Here is a 16,986-nt window from a genome sequence, read left to right on the forward strand (position 1 = left end):
ACAAGATGCTCTGTCAGATGTTAAAAATAACACCGAAATATGTAGCTCCTAGAAACTGCATGTGTAATACTGACCTTGAAAGTAATAATGTTGTGTTAATACAGATCCTGTGTTGTAAATGTTTACAGGCTTTCAGAAAGTATTTCTGTAGTCAGCTGCTTCAAAAAAAATTCAAATACTAGTTTTGGTTTTTTTTACTTATTATTTTTTACTTATTTTAGTGCTTTCCTAAGGAAATTCTGGGTAACTCCCAATGCTGTAAAGAACAGAGACATGTGAGAGCAGGGTTTTCTTCAGTTATTGACCTTGTGAGTTACCTTTTGTGCCATGACTTCCCAGAAGCAGATATCTTGTGCAGGCAGGTTAGGCACTTGGAATACAGAACTATTTTTAGAGTAAAACACCTCATTTAAAACTCTTGACATTACTCATCTGTCTCCTACTGTTCCTTAATGGTTCATGAAGTCACTCCATGGTTATGATCAAAAAGTTGATTTGTAGAGCAGCATTATTGAATATACCTGACCAAATCTAAACATTTTTGAGTGTCATGGGTTTGGTTTCTCTGAGCTAATAAATATTCCAGTTTATTTTTGCCTTGTGTGAATGGTTGGAGAAGCACATTGCCTTTTGAAAGGAGTTGGGTGCCTCAGCATTTCCTGATACCTTCAGCTCAAATGGGCAGTGCTTTTGCCTTCTGAAATGAAGCAACTGGAATTCCTCATGGAATTTCATAAGCTATCAAATACCTAAGATCAATTGTTGGAGGGGGTTTGTGTGCCTTACAGGTCTTATCTTGCTTTCTGATAGCAGTTGTATCAAATGCTAGGATTTTTGTTGTCTTCAGCTATTTAAAAGTGATTTATTATTTTTTTTTTTTTGCTATTCCAATATTACTTAAAATATTTCCCACTTCCAGATTTAATTGTGTGGCAATGGTTGCATTGATATTTAAGAACATGACTTTTGCAAGCATCTAGTTACCCTTGTTACTTCTGACTATACAGTTGTACATGAAACTCAAAACTATGTTCCTAGAAATTCTGTAAGGTAATAACAATTTAGACCTTTTAAAATGAAAATAGTTTGAAGATATCCCAAAAGGATTTTGGTGAGAAACCCAGGATACAAATGGAGTTGTCTGCTGCTTTTTACTACTGTTTTGCTGGAAGATGTAATGAATTCCTTTCTGTAACTTAGACACTTACTATACTTCAACTTTTAAACTGGGAGGTGGGGAGGAAGCCCCAGCAACCTAAGCTGTTGATGATTAGTCCTTCATTTCAGTTCCTTTTGCACATCAGATTTTTCCAACTAAAAAGGAATAACCTTAGGGAGATTGATGAAAGTTTCATGTGGTTGTCTCAGGAGGTTTTGCAGGGCATGTCTGTATTGGAAAGGCCAGTAGTATAAAAAGGGATAAGCCACATAGGTGCTGGTTGTTTTATTGTCTTAATGTGACACACTGACAGTTTCACTGTCAGGTTTGCCTAAAGGATGTGTTCTTACCACTGAAACCAGCTGAGTTATGGTGACTCTGGGCTCACTGAAGCTCTTGCAAACTCATAGCTGGGTTGAACACTTGTCCATCCTTTGCCAAACAGTTATAAAATGGGACAATTCGTGTTAAATATCAGGGAAGTTTGTGAAAATGGATGGGGAAGAGTTGGTGTGTAGTCTGCTGCTTGTCAGGTGGTGGCTTGTTAGGATTTGGGAACTTCAGACTTCTCACCTCCCAGTTTCAGCTCCATCAGTTGCTTTTGAGTCTCTTCTGGGAGGGAGATAGAGCAGTTAAAAGATGTACTTTTACAAAAAGATGTACAAAAGATTTTGGATGTACACAGTGTAGCTTTCCCTGAAGTTAAAGATTAGAGGACCAATCCTTTGCAGACTGGTTATTTCCTTTTCTCTTAGAACATACTCTTTCAGAAGGTACCAAGGAAATTTTTGATACTTGAGGACAGCTGTTTAGTTGAACTTCTAATTCTCAGCTCAACTGTGGTATAGACTTGTTTTTTACTAGGTAATAAATTTATTGTCAAGTTTCATTAGGGACATAACAGCTTTTTGTTCTTTTTAGCTGAAACATGTAGGCATGTGTCTTTTGTGGATTAAGGAAAGCACCTGAGTGTGTTTGTGGTCTTGCAGACATCCATTAATGCTCTGCTCACCTCAGTAAATAAACACCATCAAGGCTTTTATTCTTTGCAAATCAAGACTGTAGAAAACATGATGAGTGCAACTCCTGCTTTTTGCATGAGCAGTTTTGTTAATAGGATTTGTTTGGGGTGTTTTTGTTTGTTTTGTTTGGTTTTTTAAAACAGAAATGTTAGCTACATTCCTCCTTTCAAAGCCTGCAAGTAGATGTGCTTGAATGGTATTTTGTTCTTGACTTGTTTTTCACAGTGCTGGATGCATCCATTTTGAAAGGATGCTATTTTAAAGCTGTTTATTGGTTTAAAATTTAGCAGAATCAAAGCAGAACGTGTAGGAAGTCTGTCTGCTTGATAACCTGACTTGCTACAGTGCCACTCTGAGTTACCATGAGAGAGGACAAATGGTTTCTGCAAGGACACCAGTGCATCCCACTGTGCTGGCCCAGTACAAGGCTAACCTGGAGCCCAAGGTGACTCTGTTCTTGGGGGGAGGAGAGCTCATGGATATTTAAAACTCGGCTCCATTGCCGTGGTGTCTGTGCCAAAGAGGCTTTGAGAGGTTTGGTGGCCTGTGGGGCTCAGGGGATCTGATGTGCAAGAAGAGCAGCAGTGCTGTGGGGCTTGGTGAGGTTGGGTGCAGCTGCCTGTGGGTTTCAGTAGCAGAAATGGATGGAGATGGCCATGGCTATAAAACCCTCCTGGTGCTCAGGGTTTGCTTGGGGCTTAATTTCAGTTCTTGCTGAAGCTTCCCCTCTCCTGGCACTTCAGGGCTGTGTTTTACGGTGGTGCTGGCAGAGTGTGTTTGCTGCAGGTCACTGCTGGGGGTTTTTGGGTTCTGTGTTCAACTCCTGAACTCCCAGAGATGAAAAGCTGCATTTCTTTTCTTTTTCCTCTCTCCTTCAACCCAACCCTGCTTGTTAACTGCTGCACAAGAACATGCTCTGCTTTTTGGTTCAGGTCAGCAAGGTCTCTGCTCCCATCATGGACCATGCCTGCCTTGTAGGGAATGGTGGCTCTGAAACCACCCAGACACACACACTTTTTAGCAGTGTGAAAGAAAGAACTCAGAGTGTTTTTCTTAAATCCCAGATATTTAGAGCAATCCATAATGAATCTTGTTTTGCAGTACATCCTTAAAAGGACTGTTAGTTCATGCCTGGTTCATTCCTACATGTGTGTCTGCTTAGTTTTTCTTTTGTCAACTTGCTCTCTTTTACAGGGTTGTTTTTTTGGTTGGGTTTTTTTTCCTAATCTGTCCTTTTGCCTCTCGAGTTCTGAAAAATACCAAATTCACCCAAGCATTCAGGAACCCTGTGGGAAAGCAAGAGTCACTCTGTCCAGATTGAGGTCTGAGGTTGGTGGGGCAGTGTCCCAGGCTGCTCCCCAGCTTCAGCAGACCTGGAGGCCACCTCCTGGGCTGTGTCCTACAGAGCATTTGGCTCTTCCCTGGCAGCACAGACACCCTGAAGAGACTGACATCCCAAAGGGCTTTCAGCTGACACTGCCACCCAAAGCAGTCCTCCCAGCCCCTTGTTTCTCCTCATGTTTGCCTGCCCACGTGCAGTGAAGTGATTCTGAAAACTCTTGCTAAAAAATGAAGCTTGATGAGGGGGCATTTTTTGGGGGGGTTGTGGTGGTTGGTTTGCTGCTTTGGTTTGCAGTTGCAGTGAACTCAGACTGGTTTCCTCAGCACATCCACAGTACAGCTGAGCCTTGCTGGGGTTGTTTCTGCTACAGTGAAGCTGCTGGAGGGCAGGTAGGGCCATGCACTGGGCCTTCCCTCTCAGTGTATGCTGGCTGGAACTGTCTGGGGAAGCAGAGGATGAATTAGTCACTGCCAGGGTGACCTTTCATGCTGGCCTTGGGTAAATGTGACATCTGGGGATGTGCCTGTGGGGATGCTTGAGGGGGAAGAGTCCTCAGTGTGAGCTGTGCTGCCTGGCCTCCTTCCCCCTTCCCTTGTGGTGCTGATGCCTGCTGTGCCAGGTAACAGTGAGGTAAGCTCACACCTTTCACCTGTCTAAGAAATCTTGCTGTATTGTCACCTGAGCCCTGTACATATATCCTGTTACAACTGCTTTACATTTGCACATGTATTTTACAGGACAGGGTAATAACACTGCATGCCTGACTCACTGGGGGAAAATCTCAACTCCCAAAACACACTTTTATTTTGGTCTCTTGACTGTTTAGTTTTTAAATGTGCAGTGATATTTCATGCTAAAAATAACTGAATAAATGATCATGTTAAATGTATCTATTTCAACTTGCCTGGGAAGCACTGGTGCTTAACTTCAGTATAATTCATGATTTCCCACTTCCCAACCTCCTGTTGGGGTGCAACCCTGCAAGCAACTGATGAGCCATTAATGCAGCAAGGGGTGTGGATACTTCTGACAGACAGGAGATAAGAACATCTTTCAGCAGTTCTTACATGTGTGCTACTTTTTAATGATATGTTAGAAGCTCCATGGGCTGTATGCAAGGGTAAGAGCTGTTTGCATGGAAAAAAGAATAGGCCTTAAGTCATGCTCATATTCATTGGATGGCTCCAAGGTCAAGGTACATGTCTTCTTGGAAGTTATTCACATATTTTTAAGATGCAAGTTGCTGTGTTTGAGGAATTTTAAAATAATTTAGCATGCAGAAGGTTGTGTCCTAAGCTGTCATTGCCTAGAGGGTGATCTGCTGGTGACTGTGTGCTAAAACCAACAAGGGAAACAAGGGATATTGTGGAAATGAAGAAAGAGATGGAACTGAAGGGTGTGGTTGGAGCCCCATGAAGGTTTATCAGGCACTGCATCTCTTTGGGACCATACTGAATGGTTTTGGTGCTCCAAATGCTGAAATGGAGTAGTAACTGATAATAGAACTTTGTTTATGGCTCCTTGATGAATAGTTGGAAGAGGGAGAGGGCTCCAGAGAATGCTACAGTTTGCAGGGTCAAACCACAGCCACCATCACACTTTTCCATGAATTTTGCAAAAAATTGTATTTATTTTAGCAGGTATATTAGAGAAATGAGTTCTCTTTGGTTTTTCTTGTTTCATTCCATCTTAAAACTGTTCAGCCTTTCCAAAGATGCAGAATACCTGCCCTGTAGCATATGCAAGGCTGTATGTGCCTCTTATCCAGTGATGCTTTCACAGGTTTTGAGGGTCAGGAACCTATTGCAGAATCTGGTGCTGTTGGCTGTCTGTCTGCTGCTGCTTGTTTGCTACTCTGCAGTTGCTCCTGGGTCTCCAGAGAATTTCAGCTGAGGGATTGTTGAGGAACCTTGAGCTAAAATTACACCATCATAGATCTGGAACACCAAATAGGCTGCATCAGTCTATTTGAAAGAATTTTCCTATTTCATTTGCAAACTGTGCCAGCCAGTCCACTCTAGACTATCAGAAAGATAGTGAAATAAATAAATACTGCTGCTAGAATGTTTTCTTTGGAAACTTTTACATCCAGCTGTCCTGAAGTCATTGGGACTGTGCTGTTAGAGCAAACAGGATTTAGTTTTTCTAGATATACTTGTAATCTCTTGCATATTTTCCAAGTTTACTTAACTGCACCAAACCCTATAAACATTTACATGTTCTGAAGAATAAATTTAATAGCACCTCAGCTGAAGTAGTTTGGTTTCAGCAGCTGGGCTAATAATGGGCTTATTGAATGTGAGTAAAGGTGGTATCTGATATCTAAGAGATAATGGTTGTAGAAGGAAAAATGCAGGCCCAAGATGATAAAACTGTTGTTTTTGTGTGATGAATCTTTGTAGATGTAATGTTTTTAAATAATATTCCTAATCCCTATCATTTTATCTTCTCATGTGTAGTGAGATGGCATGTGCTGGTCTGTGCTATCTGTAAGGGCTTTACTAGAAGGAAAAAAAAAACCTTGGCTCCCAGGGCAGTGAAAGAGTATCCCAGTAAGAGGGAATGCCTGAATTGCAAACAGTTGAACATATAAATGCAGAATATGAACTTGGATTTTCTCATGGCTTGGCTGCAGCACTTGGCAATCTCTCCTGTCCCAGCCTGTCAGGGACATTTGGGTCTCAGTGCATGAAGCAAAACCCAGCTTGGGGGGGAGAGGAAAGGGCCCAGGCTGGTGTTTGGAATTGCAAGATTACCAAACTGAAGATTTCTGGAGTCCACTTCAAACAAAAGCTGTTGCTGCTGTGGGTCAGAAGCAGCCTTGGGGTCACCCAGAGATGTGTTTGCATTCGTGTAGCTCTTGTAAGTAATCAGAGCTACACCCTGGCAGGAGGTCGGGCTCCAGGGTGCTGTGTGAAAGGGCTTCAGGCAAATGCCACTCTTCCTTTTGACATTTTAACAGCCTGAAGAATGCAGTGGGTGTCTGGGGAATAATCCAACTGGCAGGGCACTGTGTCAGGACACGATTCAAAGGCTGCTTCTGTAAGTAATCGGGCACTTGTGTGTCCTGAAACGCAGTGAATTAGAATATCAGTAAATAATTCTGGGGGGTTTCTTGTAAATAGGGTTTTGTTAAAGCTTTATTTAAATAGACTTAATGAATTGGTGGCTCTCATTCATCTGACAGAAATCAAAGCCACTGTAGGGGTGTGCCTCCTCCTGTTGTCAATAAAAACATATTAAGACCTCATTTTGGAGTGCTGATCCTGACTTCAGGAATTGCAGGCAGTTCTTACCAATGTTACAAGTAGGCAAACTCACCCCATATTTTGGGGCAAGTTTTGTGCTTTCTGGTTCAGATTTCTGGGATAACCTTCCTGTTTTATTCTACGTTTTCCTCAGTGTTCACTGCAGCCATGGATTGTACTGCCTGGCACTAAGCAGGCTGGTACCTGATGAGCTGTCAGGAGTTTTCCCTCTTCTTTTAAAGTGGCTGACATGGAGTAGATGTTTAGTAGTAGGGGTAAAGAGCAGTAGTAAAGAGAAATTGAGACTTTCTTGTGGCTAAGAGGGGCTAAGGGGTTTGTAATGAGCAGAGAATACAGGCCCTGCAGCAGGGATGCTCTAGGTACCTGGGTATTTCAATTAGGTATTTCAATGCAGTTTGGTACCAGAGATTAGAGCATGCAGCAGGTTTGCAAGAGGAAGCTTTTTATAGGGAAATCAAACTGTAATGGGATCTGTGCAAAAAATTATGCAGAATTAGCTCTTTATGGTTTGATGTCCTGTGGCTTGTTTGTCTGTTGGGGCTCAGTTACAAAATGCTCAGTGCATCCAGAAGTCAGTTTGTCTGAGCTTGATCTAAAAATCTCCTGGCTCTCTTTTTTCTTTTTTCTTTTATTTTTTTTTCCCTTTCTTTCCCCCTTTCTCTCCCATAAATAGTTCCTTGGTTGTTGGGGTTTAGGAGCAGCTGATTACCAGATAGGATGCATGCACATGGTCCCATCACCATCACTACACGTGGTGTAACTGTGCTAGTTGGATGTGTCATCTAGCACACCATCCTGGGCTTTACTTCTGCTAGATAAAGCATTGCCAACCCTCTACCTAAAACATGTTTACAGTGACATTTTCCTAAAATAAGGCCTAGAAAGCTTGTATTTACAGTTTCCCCTGGCTTTGCTATATTTACTTAGCTTAAACGTCATCGGCAAGGTTGAGAAATGTGCTTTTTAACAGGCAGCTTATATAAAAATTTTAGGAATTCTAGGACCACAGGGCTTTTGGGAATGCCAAGTATTGCAAGACGTGGGAATAAACTGCAGGAACTGGCAGTGCTGAGGGCAGCACCTGGCACTGTTTTGGATCCTTTCTGCAGCTTTTAGTAGTTTGTGCTCCAAGGCATTGCCAGACCTCATGTGACTGCCTCTCAGCATCAGCCTCAGACCTCAGTTGTTGCTGAGGTTTAGTTATGAGTGGGATGGCACTGAGTTGTCTTTAGCAGCTGAGGGGTGGGGGAATTAAAAGAATAATTATAAATGTGATTATTAACTTGGCACTGACTTAAAGCTGTAGTAACCTGTACTGGGTAGTGTGTGACAGCCTGGCCAAGTGGAACTGCTGTTACTATTGAGTCTGATTGTCACTGGAAGATCATTTTGGCTTTTGAAATTAGTCTGGGATATTTGGATTGTCAGGATTGCTGCCTAGCAGTGTTGGATAGTCCTTGGTATGTTTGTCAATGGGTGGTGCAGTGGAAGGTGCAGATATGGTAGCTGGGATCTTTCCCCTGGAAATAGAAGTGGTTAAAATTTAAAGTGGGTGCGAAGTGGCTATCCTAAAGCTGTCTTTCCTAAATTAATGTGATAACAAAAAACCAAGGGTGTCATAAGATAGCAGAGAATCTGCTCTTCATGAAGTTTCTTTCTCTGTGGGCTCCTGGGTATTTGCTAACAGGTGACCTTGTGCCAAAGCTGTGCTGTAAAATTGTTTGAAGAGGGTGAGTCATGAGAAATGGTCTGATTTATATATATAAATATATATATATATAAATTTGTATTTTATATATATAATATATAAAAATTTTTTACCAAAAAACCCCAAAACAAACCTCAGCAGGTCAGTTTGCCTGTGATATGATCCCAAATAAATGCAGCAGCCTTGGTATCTTTTTTTCTCTTATCCAGTGGCATAGATGTAGCTGTGTAGAAATAAATAAAATGCTACAGGTGGCATTCTTGTTCTAGATACAGCATATATTGACAAGACCATAGCTTTTGCTTCAGTATGTTTTGGTTCCACCCAGAATAAAAATGTTTCACCAGGTGATGTTGGTCACACATCCCATATTGCAGTCCTTTGATGCACCTTTTGGAGAACATGATGAAACTGACCACTGAATTTTCTGTGTTCATTTCGCTTCACAGAAGGAGCTTTTCTGTGTCAGTGTTACCTCTTCATCAGCAAGCTTTTAGGAGATGAGAGAGAAAATAAACAGATGTAACTCTTGTACAACCAGTTCCTTAACTCCTCTGCCTCCATAGGCAGGCAGCTCAGCACAAGCCAGGAATGCCAGGGTGGAAGGGGAATGGCTTATGGCACAGGGAGAGGAGAAACCTGCATCAGAAAACTTCAGAAATCATTGCCCTGTGGTGTTTTTGTTCTGCCTGTTGGTACTTCTGAGTCCTTGGTGAATGGCTAGATGTTGTGTGGCTGAGATTTGCAGTTCAATTTCTATCCTGGAACTTTTCCACAGTTTTCTAAAGCAGAAATGAATAAGCTATCTTTTATCTGTGGAAGCTTACTAAGCAGAGCTGATAACTTTGTAGAGAAATGTCTTGCACTGATAATCCCTTCTCCCTCTGTGTTTCTTCTGAAAGCTTTATAATCCCAGCATTAAAAATGATAGGCTCCCTGGCTGAGCTAAGAATGCTTTCCAAAATCCTGGATTAACCATCAGCCCAGCACTCAGTGTCCTTCTCTGCTCCTAGGCAGTACAGTTTGTTGTGTTAGGTTTTGGGGTTTTTTTGTTTTTTTTTTTTAGCCTGGTGTCTGCATCTTGGTCCTGAACAGGACCAGCCTCATGGCCTCTGCTCAGCTGTTAACTCCTAGGAGTTGGCTACAGAAAAGAGAGGAGGGGTTTTTCTAGTTTCTGTGATCTGTGCTCTTATGTTCTTATCCACTTCCCTCTTAAGGTTGGCTTTAAGGTGAATCTTCTGTTTCCTTGACTCAGCAGTACACAGCTCTCTTATGCAGCATATATCTAAAACTATAATTGAAGGAATTTCTATATTTAGGACACTTTATATTGGAATTTGTACTGTTAATGATAACACTGCCACACCTTGCTGATGATATATACTAAAGGATGAATTCAGCATAAACAGCCTTGATATGAAGCCTGGGACAGAGGTTACAAGTTCCCACAGACTCTGAAAGACATCAGAATTGTGTTCCCTGCCCCACCTTGCTCTAGAAAGTAAAGCAACACAAGGTTGATGCAGAATGTGTGTGTAATTTCTCTTTAAATCAGTTTTAATAGACCACCCTGAATGATAACTGTGCAAGTTCAGCTAATAGCAAAGCTTGGAAGCTCTGTACTTCCAGCACTGTCTTAAATGATATTTAGGGGGAAAAAACACTCTTACGCCAAAAAATCTTTTAATGAATGCGTTTCTTAGATCAGTAGTTTGTTTTTAAACTACGTTACAAGGATATAATAAATAATAAAAAGATAGAACAGTTGATCTCTGTACAATGAATGAATGACTTCAGTACTGCTGAGCAAGTGAAGCACTGGTGAGTGTGTTAGGTTGGGTGTTTCCTCAAGGGTTCTCAGCACTGCTTCACAGTTCTTCACTATATATCCAAATAGTTAGGGTAGTGGAAATGGTCTAGGAGGTGTGGTAAGCATAAAAATTTTCTAGTCTCCTGTTTTAAAAATAAGAAAAAATGTTCCAGTCTCATGGTACGCCATCGCTCTTCACACATTAGGTCTGTATCAGAACAGATAGGGGCAGTATGACTCGTTCAGTATCCAAAATGAACTGTGGGGTTCTGTTTTTCTCCTCCAGGAGTTGTAGAAGGTGATTTAGCAGCTGTTGAAGCTTACAAGTCATCAGGAGGAGACATTGCCAGGCAGCTCACCGCGGATGAAGTTCGGCTGCTGAACCGCCCCTCTGCTTTTGACGTGGGGTACACGCTCGTCCACCTGGCCATACGTTTCCAGAGACAGGACATGCTGGCAATCCTGCTCACAGAGGTGACTTACTTTGGCCTTTGCATGACTGAATTAAGAACCTTTCTGTAACTCTGCCATTATTTGCAGCCAGTGGTGTATAACTTCATTTTCTAGGAGGTGAGGGGCAAATATTGCCAGGACACATCAGTTGGCGCCTTGTGCCCTTGGTGGGTTTGCTCCTTCAGCAGCAAGTTGACTTGAAGGCTGTGGGTATGTGGTAGTCTTGAGGATGTTCAGGTTTCTCCTTAATGAGGCAGTCTTGGCACACCTTCTGACTTTACTGGAGGTGGAAGTGAGCTATTGTGAGGCTTCCTGTGCTTTGGGTGGGGGAGAGGAAATGCCCTGAAAGCAAAGCCCTGAGATCAATGACAGCGTAGTTTCTTCTGAGTTTTGTTAATGAGGAAGTCTACCTGGTCTGTCTTTCTTCCCTGGTTTTCTTGGGAGCTTCTTTTCTAGAGAAAAGCAGCTTTGCAAAATTGCTGCATTTCCACTCTCCACCCATTTTGGGGACTGGTAGGTTCTTCTCTGTGGTCTCCTTGTTCTGGAATTCTCAGTTTTCCTCTATATTTTTGTGTAGTGCACTTCAATTCTGGTCATCTTTGCCCTCCTACTAGGCCCACAACTGATTTTTTTTTAAGGTTGGTGAAGTGCATGGAGTTGAGTAATTAAACAAAAAATTGACAACACAAATGTAGCCAAAGCCTGGAAGAGTATTGTATTTATAATGAGTATTTATAATAACTGATATCAGTAGCTGCTTATGTAGCTATCAGGGTGGATAGAGTTACACATATAAACCAAAGCTGATTTCCTGAAACCCTGTCTTATAAATTCTTGTTTGGTTTTATTTCAGTTTCTAGGAATATTTACTCAACATAGCAGTGTTTGAGGCACAGTGACACTTTCTTTTCCTCTGGGGTATTAACTAGTGAAAATGTGCTTTTTAAAGGTTTTTTTTGTACCAAGTGTTATCCCTGCATCACTTGCCCTGTACTATTGAATGATTTCCTTCTGGAAGTGATTAGTATTTGGAGGAATTTAAGTATTAATAGCTTTAGAGAAGATTCTTTATAGGAAACTGATGTATTGTGGTAATGATGTTCTTTGTCAAATGTAGACTGGGCTCATGCATAACTTGTGAGGTATATTTCCTCTCTGTGTGTTATATGTATTTTTGCTCTCTTTTTTCCTACTGGAAAAAAGCTGTTAATTCACTTGATTTAAACGTGGGGGTTTTTACCAGCTTTTTCAGCTACATAAAACCAAGAAGCATTAATTGATTGAGAGTCACTAATCATTTAACCACTCACCATACTAATGTCTATACTTTTGTTGCATTACTTGCTAAAAAAAATCCTCTCTGCTGGTGGTTATCACTATTTGACTGGAATGAATCCTGAGTGCAGTAATTCCTTTGTGTTCCAGGTGTCACAACATGCAGCCAAGTGCATTCCTGCCATGGTGTGCCCAGAGGTCACTGAACAAATCCGTCGTGAAATTGCTGCATCTCTTCATCAACGAAAGGGAGACTTTGCTTGCTATTTTCTGACTGACCTTGTAACATTTACACTACCTGCAGGTAATTAAAAAAGTCATCTTACTGATAGAAGACTTTTATTTCTGTCACCTAGTGAGAATTGCTTCTCTTGGAAGTGTATTTTGGCTTCCTGATGGTGGTGGCATGTGTGTATAGGTTTTATTTTTTTAATAGCTTGGGTCAGATACTGTAGTTGAATCTGCCTGTTAATATTCAGTTTTTTCCACACTTGAACATTAGATGTTCCTGTGAGCATTTACTGTGTCATATTTAGATGTGATGAAATGGAAGTGTTGTATTTTAAGGGCCATAGAGTTAAGTTTGGAGCCCAAATATTTAGAATCATAGAATTGGCTGGGTTGGAAGGGACCTCAGAGATCATCGAGTCCAACCCTTTCTGGGCTGCACCTTGACTTTTCACATAGCTCTGTTAGCTCTCAGTCCTTGCTGCTAAAAGCCCAGAGCTGTTCTTTGCTTTGTTATCCTGGGTATGGCAATAGCACTTTTTGAGTGCTTTGAGGTACTCTACAATCAAAAGAATGTTTGGCTATTAACAAGAAGCCATTAGAAGACTCTTAAGTCTTATCTTGCTGTTTCCTTTAATAGAAATGCTACCAGAGGTAAGAACCTTGTCTCCTACTCTTCAAAAAAGTCTGAATAATGTTTACCACTTGTCTGCATTTAGCTTTGAGGTGCTTTATTCAGCCTTATTGTGTGGGTTACAAATGAGAGGCAGACAAGATTTGAGTGTACAAAGTGTCTGGAGACCAACACCTCATTGCTCTCTGGGGGAGAGAAGGGAAAGAGGAGCAGCAGAATGATTTTGTAACACTCAGAGGAATGTTCCTCATCCCAGAACTGAGGAATTTGTTCAGTATTTCAAGAGACATGCCTTAAACCACTGTGCAGCTTTTTGACACTTATAATAGCCATTAAATACTTAAAGGAATAAGAATGTTCAAAAGCTGCTGTCCATCAAGGCTCTCAGTGTATTTCCACTTCCATCACACAGCTGAACATTGTAGTCAATGGTGAGCAGTTTGTTTCCAGACAAAGTTCCAAGGACAGGGGTATAAATCACACAATCCTAATAGGATATTGCCTGCATGGTGTGGTTTAGGAGCCAATTTCCATTCATCTTCCAAATAAATGAATGGATAGGATCCTCACAAAGAGGCAGTGCACAGGCATCAGAGTGCAAAACTTAAATTGATTGTTGGCCACTGTATGGAAGTTTTAGTTTTAAAAAAAGAAACAAAAAACCAAATCAATCAAAGCAGAAAATATCCCCACCCCACCCCAGCCTTCCTGCACCAAACAATACTGTGCTTCAGTACCAACTCTGTGCCTAAATGTGGCCTTGGCTTTTAGGAGCCTCAGGGTGTTGATCCTCAGAGCAGGAGAACACTGGAATTAAGAGAGATCTTCATGCCCTTGAAATTCTACTTCTAGTCCAGTTATCCCCTGGGCAGCCTGAAGGAGTACTGGGTCTTTCTGTTTAACTATTTGGTTTATTTAATCTCCACAATTGTGGAAGCGAAGTTTCTCTCATTGCTGATCTGCCTAACAACCTTTTACTACTTACCCTGTACAGAAATGGAGACCACAAGCAAATCTTTGAGGTGTAGCAAGTGCCTGAGTCTTAGAACATGTGCTTGTCAGAAGCCACAACACAGTCAGAAGCCATTACACAGTTTTCTGCCTTTTTAAATTTTTCTTTTTTACAACAGTAGGTCCACATTTGCATGAAACAGTTGTCAAGGCTTGTCACAGCTAAATAGTTCTCATTTCTTGTTGTCTGACCTGCAAACTGTGGCCTGTTGGGGTTCTCTGACAATCCTGTTGATGGTTGCATGAAAAAAGTAAGCAGATGTTCATGTCTCTTGGCAAATTCTTCCTGTGCACTGGGGGAGACTGGGGAGGGGAAGCCATTTGGATGGCTGGGAAACTGCTGCTTAGGATTGAAGCTGTCTTAAATATAGCAGGGTTGAAAAAAAATAGTTTTTTTTCCTGCCACCTCAGAGTGGTTCTTCACTCTTTCTCCTTCAGAGAACTCCCTTCTCATCCTACCAGTGCTGTGATGATCCTTTCTGCATAAAAGGTATGACAGGCAGTCTGAGGAACCCAGCTAGCTCAGGATGCTCTGTGGGGTGACAGAGCTGAACAGAACAGCAGCTTTGCAGAGGAAACTTTAGGGAGGACAGGTGAAAGCTGTAGCATAAGTTCTCCTGAGCATCACCTGGTTGTGTCTCTCATTTATGGTTACATTAAGGGACTTTTGTATTCGTTTTCTGGTTTTTTCCAGATATTGAAGACTTAGCACCCACAGTCCAAGAAAAGTTATATGATGAAGTACTTGATAGAGATGTTCAGAAAGGTAAGTGCTCTGGAAGGGGCTGAAATCTCTCCTTCCTTTTCATTAGAGGATGTATTTTGTCATGAAAGAAGTAGTGTGTGTTGTGTGTGTTTGTGTGTGTTTGTGTGTGTTTGTGTGTGTTTGTGTGTGTTTGTGTGTGTTTGTGTGTGTTTGTGTGTGTTTGTGTGTGTTTGTGTGTGTTTGTGTGTGTTTGTGTGTGTTTGTGTGTGTGTTGTGTGTGTTTGTGTGTGTGTTGTGTTTGTGTGTCTGTCTGTCTGTATTCATGGCTTTGTTGCCCGAGTTTGTTTTAAATACAAATTTATTGCTTTCAAGTTAGTCTTACCCTGGAATTACTGTATTTATGAGGCAGAGAATGGAGTCTGTAGAAATTCTGTTTGTAATGTGTCTTTAATTTCTAAAGACTTGAAGCTTTACAGCATTTAAGTCACAAATGCTAAAGAAAACCAGACAAATCTTTCCACTTCAGTAACAATCCCCAAACAGATGATGTGATCCTTTGTTTAAGGCTATGGTTTGATTTTTGTGGCTTAATTTTTTCCTTTTTTTCTGACAGTATTTTGCCCAAAGAATGCCTTTAGCCACTGCAATTGTGTAGTGTGAAGGAACACTTTATTTTTATCCATGTAAATGAGGGAGCGGGGGTGATCACACCAGTAACGCACGGCTCGGATCATCCCAGACTTGAAGTTCTAAAAGAGGTTTATGTCTTGTTGCAGAGCTGGAAGAGGAATCCCCCATTATCAACTGGTCAGTGGAACTGGGTACACGTTTTGACAGCAGGTTATATGCACTTTGGAACCGAACTGCAGGGGATTGCCTGCTTGATTCAGTCCTGCAGGCCACCTGGGGCATTTACGACAAGGATTCAGTGCTGAGGAAAGCTCTTCACGACAGTTTACATGACTGCTCACATTGGTAAGGTAGTTTTTTAATGTCAGCTTTGAAGACAGCTTTCCATGTAGCACAGCAGTTGAGAGAGTATGATGGTATTAACAAGAAAACCCAGCCACCACTCCCCTGTTTCCTGTGGGCTGTGTGCCTCAAAGGTGTCGAGTCGCAGCCTGATTCATGTGGTTGTCTGGATTTAAATGTGAGTGCTGGAAACTGTGGACACTCTGAACTCAGGGGTGGTATGTGATGTTCAGCAGAGTACTTAGAGTGAAATATTTTATGCTGTGTGCTTGTAAAGAGTGTGCTAACCACAGTTAAGAGTGGAATTTACTTGCAATGTAAATCATGCACATGCTGTGCCTTGCTGCTGCTGGTGGAAGCTGTGCAGAAGATCCTTGATAGAAGATAAGCTTTAATTCCTGTCTAAACTTTTCAGTGTTTCCATTCCAGCTGCTTAGTTACAGCTTTCTTCAGCATTGCTCTTTTTGTTCCTGGCTGTCTACTCAAGTAATGGCAGTAAAGCATAGTGCTGACATCTAACAAGTGCTAAGGTCATTTGGCCATAGAATTAATTTATTCCAAAAACCAACTTTTGTTGTTTTACACTGGCAGCCTTCTAAAGAAGTATCAGACCCCAGTTTGACAGTGGGGTTTGCCTCTGCTAGAGGTAAAATTCTTACAGTTGGACCCTTGGTGTCCATCACCTCTCAGGAGTGTAACAGGACTAAGGGAAGAGATTGATCAGACCAATAATGTGAGACAGGTGATGAGGTTTCTTACATTCTTATAGTCCCAAAATTAGCATCCAGAGCTGGATTCAGTGAAGTGATGCTCTGGTAACAGCTCTCCCAAGAACCTGTCTCCAGTGGATCTGTCACTGTTAGGGTTGTTTATAATGCAGCATGCATCTCGACCCTGCAGGAATGTCCCTGGCATCACAAGCAGTTCCCTCAAGGCCAGCACAGAAATTTATGGTAGATCAGGTTTTGTTACCATAAGGAACATGGTATCCAAAAACATGCTGCAAACTCTTGGTGTTTAAACCAAGCTTTCAGAACATGAGTCTGAACTGCTGATGGCTCAGTGGTGTGTAGAACATAACACTTGTTTATTTAGAGTGTATTAATTCTGGTTAAGCTTTTTATTTCATGTTCTAGATGGAATTCACATTCTACTCTGAATTTTACTTTTTTAAAATTTGATTCCTGTGTTCCTCTGTAGTTGTTTGAATACAGTTCCCTACTTACAGTCTGGATAATTTTATTTTCTGGTTTGTCATGGGGAAAGAGTAGTAGAAGCCTTTTAATTAAAGTCCTGTAAATGGATCATCCTGTGCATCTTATACCTGCTGTTATAGACCCTATGTTGGGCAAGATGGATTTAATTTTAATTTTGTGGGCTAGGATGTGTAGCAGATA

General features: G+C 41.4%; 1 protein-coding gene across 4 annotated transcripts in view; it reads left to right on the forward strand.

Annotated features, from left to right (window-relative positions):
• ZRANB1 (zinc finger RANBP2-type containing 1) overlaps positions 1-16,986 on the forward strand; it is a 42,913-nt gene that overhangs the window by 15,028 nt on the left and 10,899 nt on the right. For all 4 annotated transcript variants that reach the window (XM_030453663.1, XM_030453662.1, XM_030453661.1 and 1 more), the window contains exons 4-7: positions 10,597-10,784; positions 12,189-12,342; positions 14,606-14,677; positions 15,394-15,592. In XM_030453663.1, the coding sequence (XP_030309523.1) occupies positions 10,597-10,784; positions 12,189-12,342; positions 14,606-14,677; positions 15,394-15,592 (613 nt within the window). The remainder of the gene's footprint in view (positions 1-10,596; positions 10,785-12,188; positions 12,343-14,605; positions 14,678-15,393; positions 15,593-16,986) is intronic.

The sequence above is a fragment of the Calypte anna genome, chromosome 6 (assembly GCF_003957555.1).
Source record: "Calypte anna isolate BGI_N300 chromosome 6, bCalAnn1_v1.p, whole genome shotgun sequence".
Lineage (NCBI taxonomy): Eukaryota > Metazoa > Chordata > Aves > Apodiformes > Trochilidae > Calypte > Calypte anna.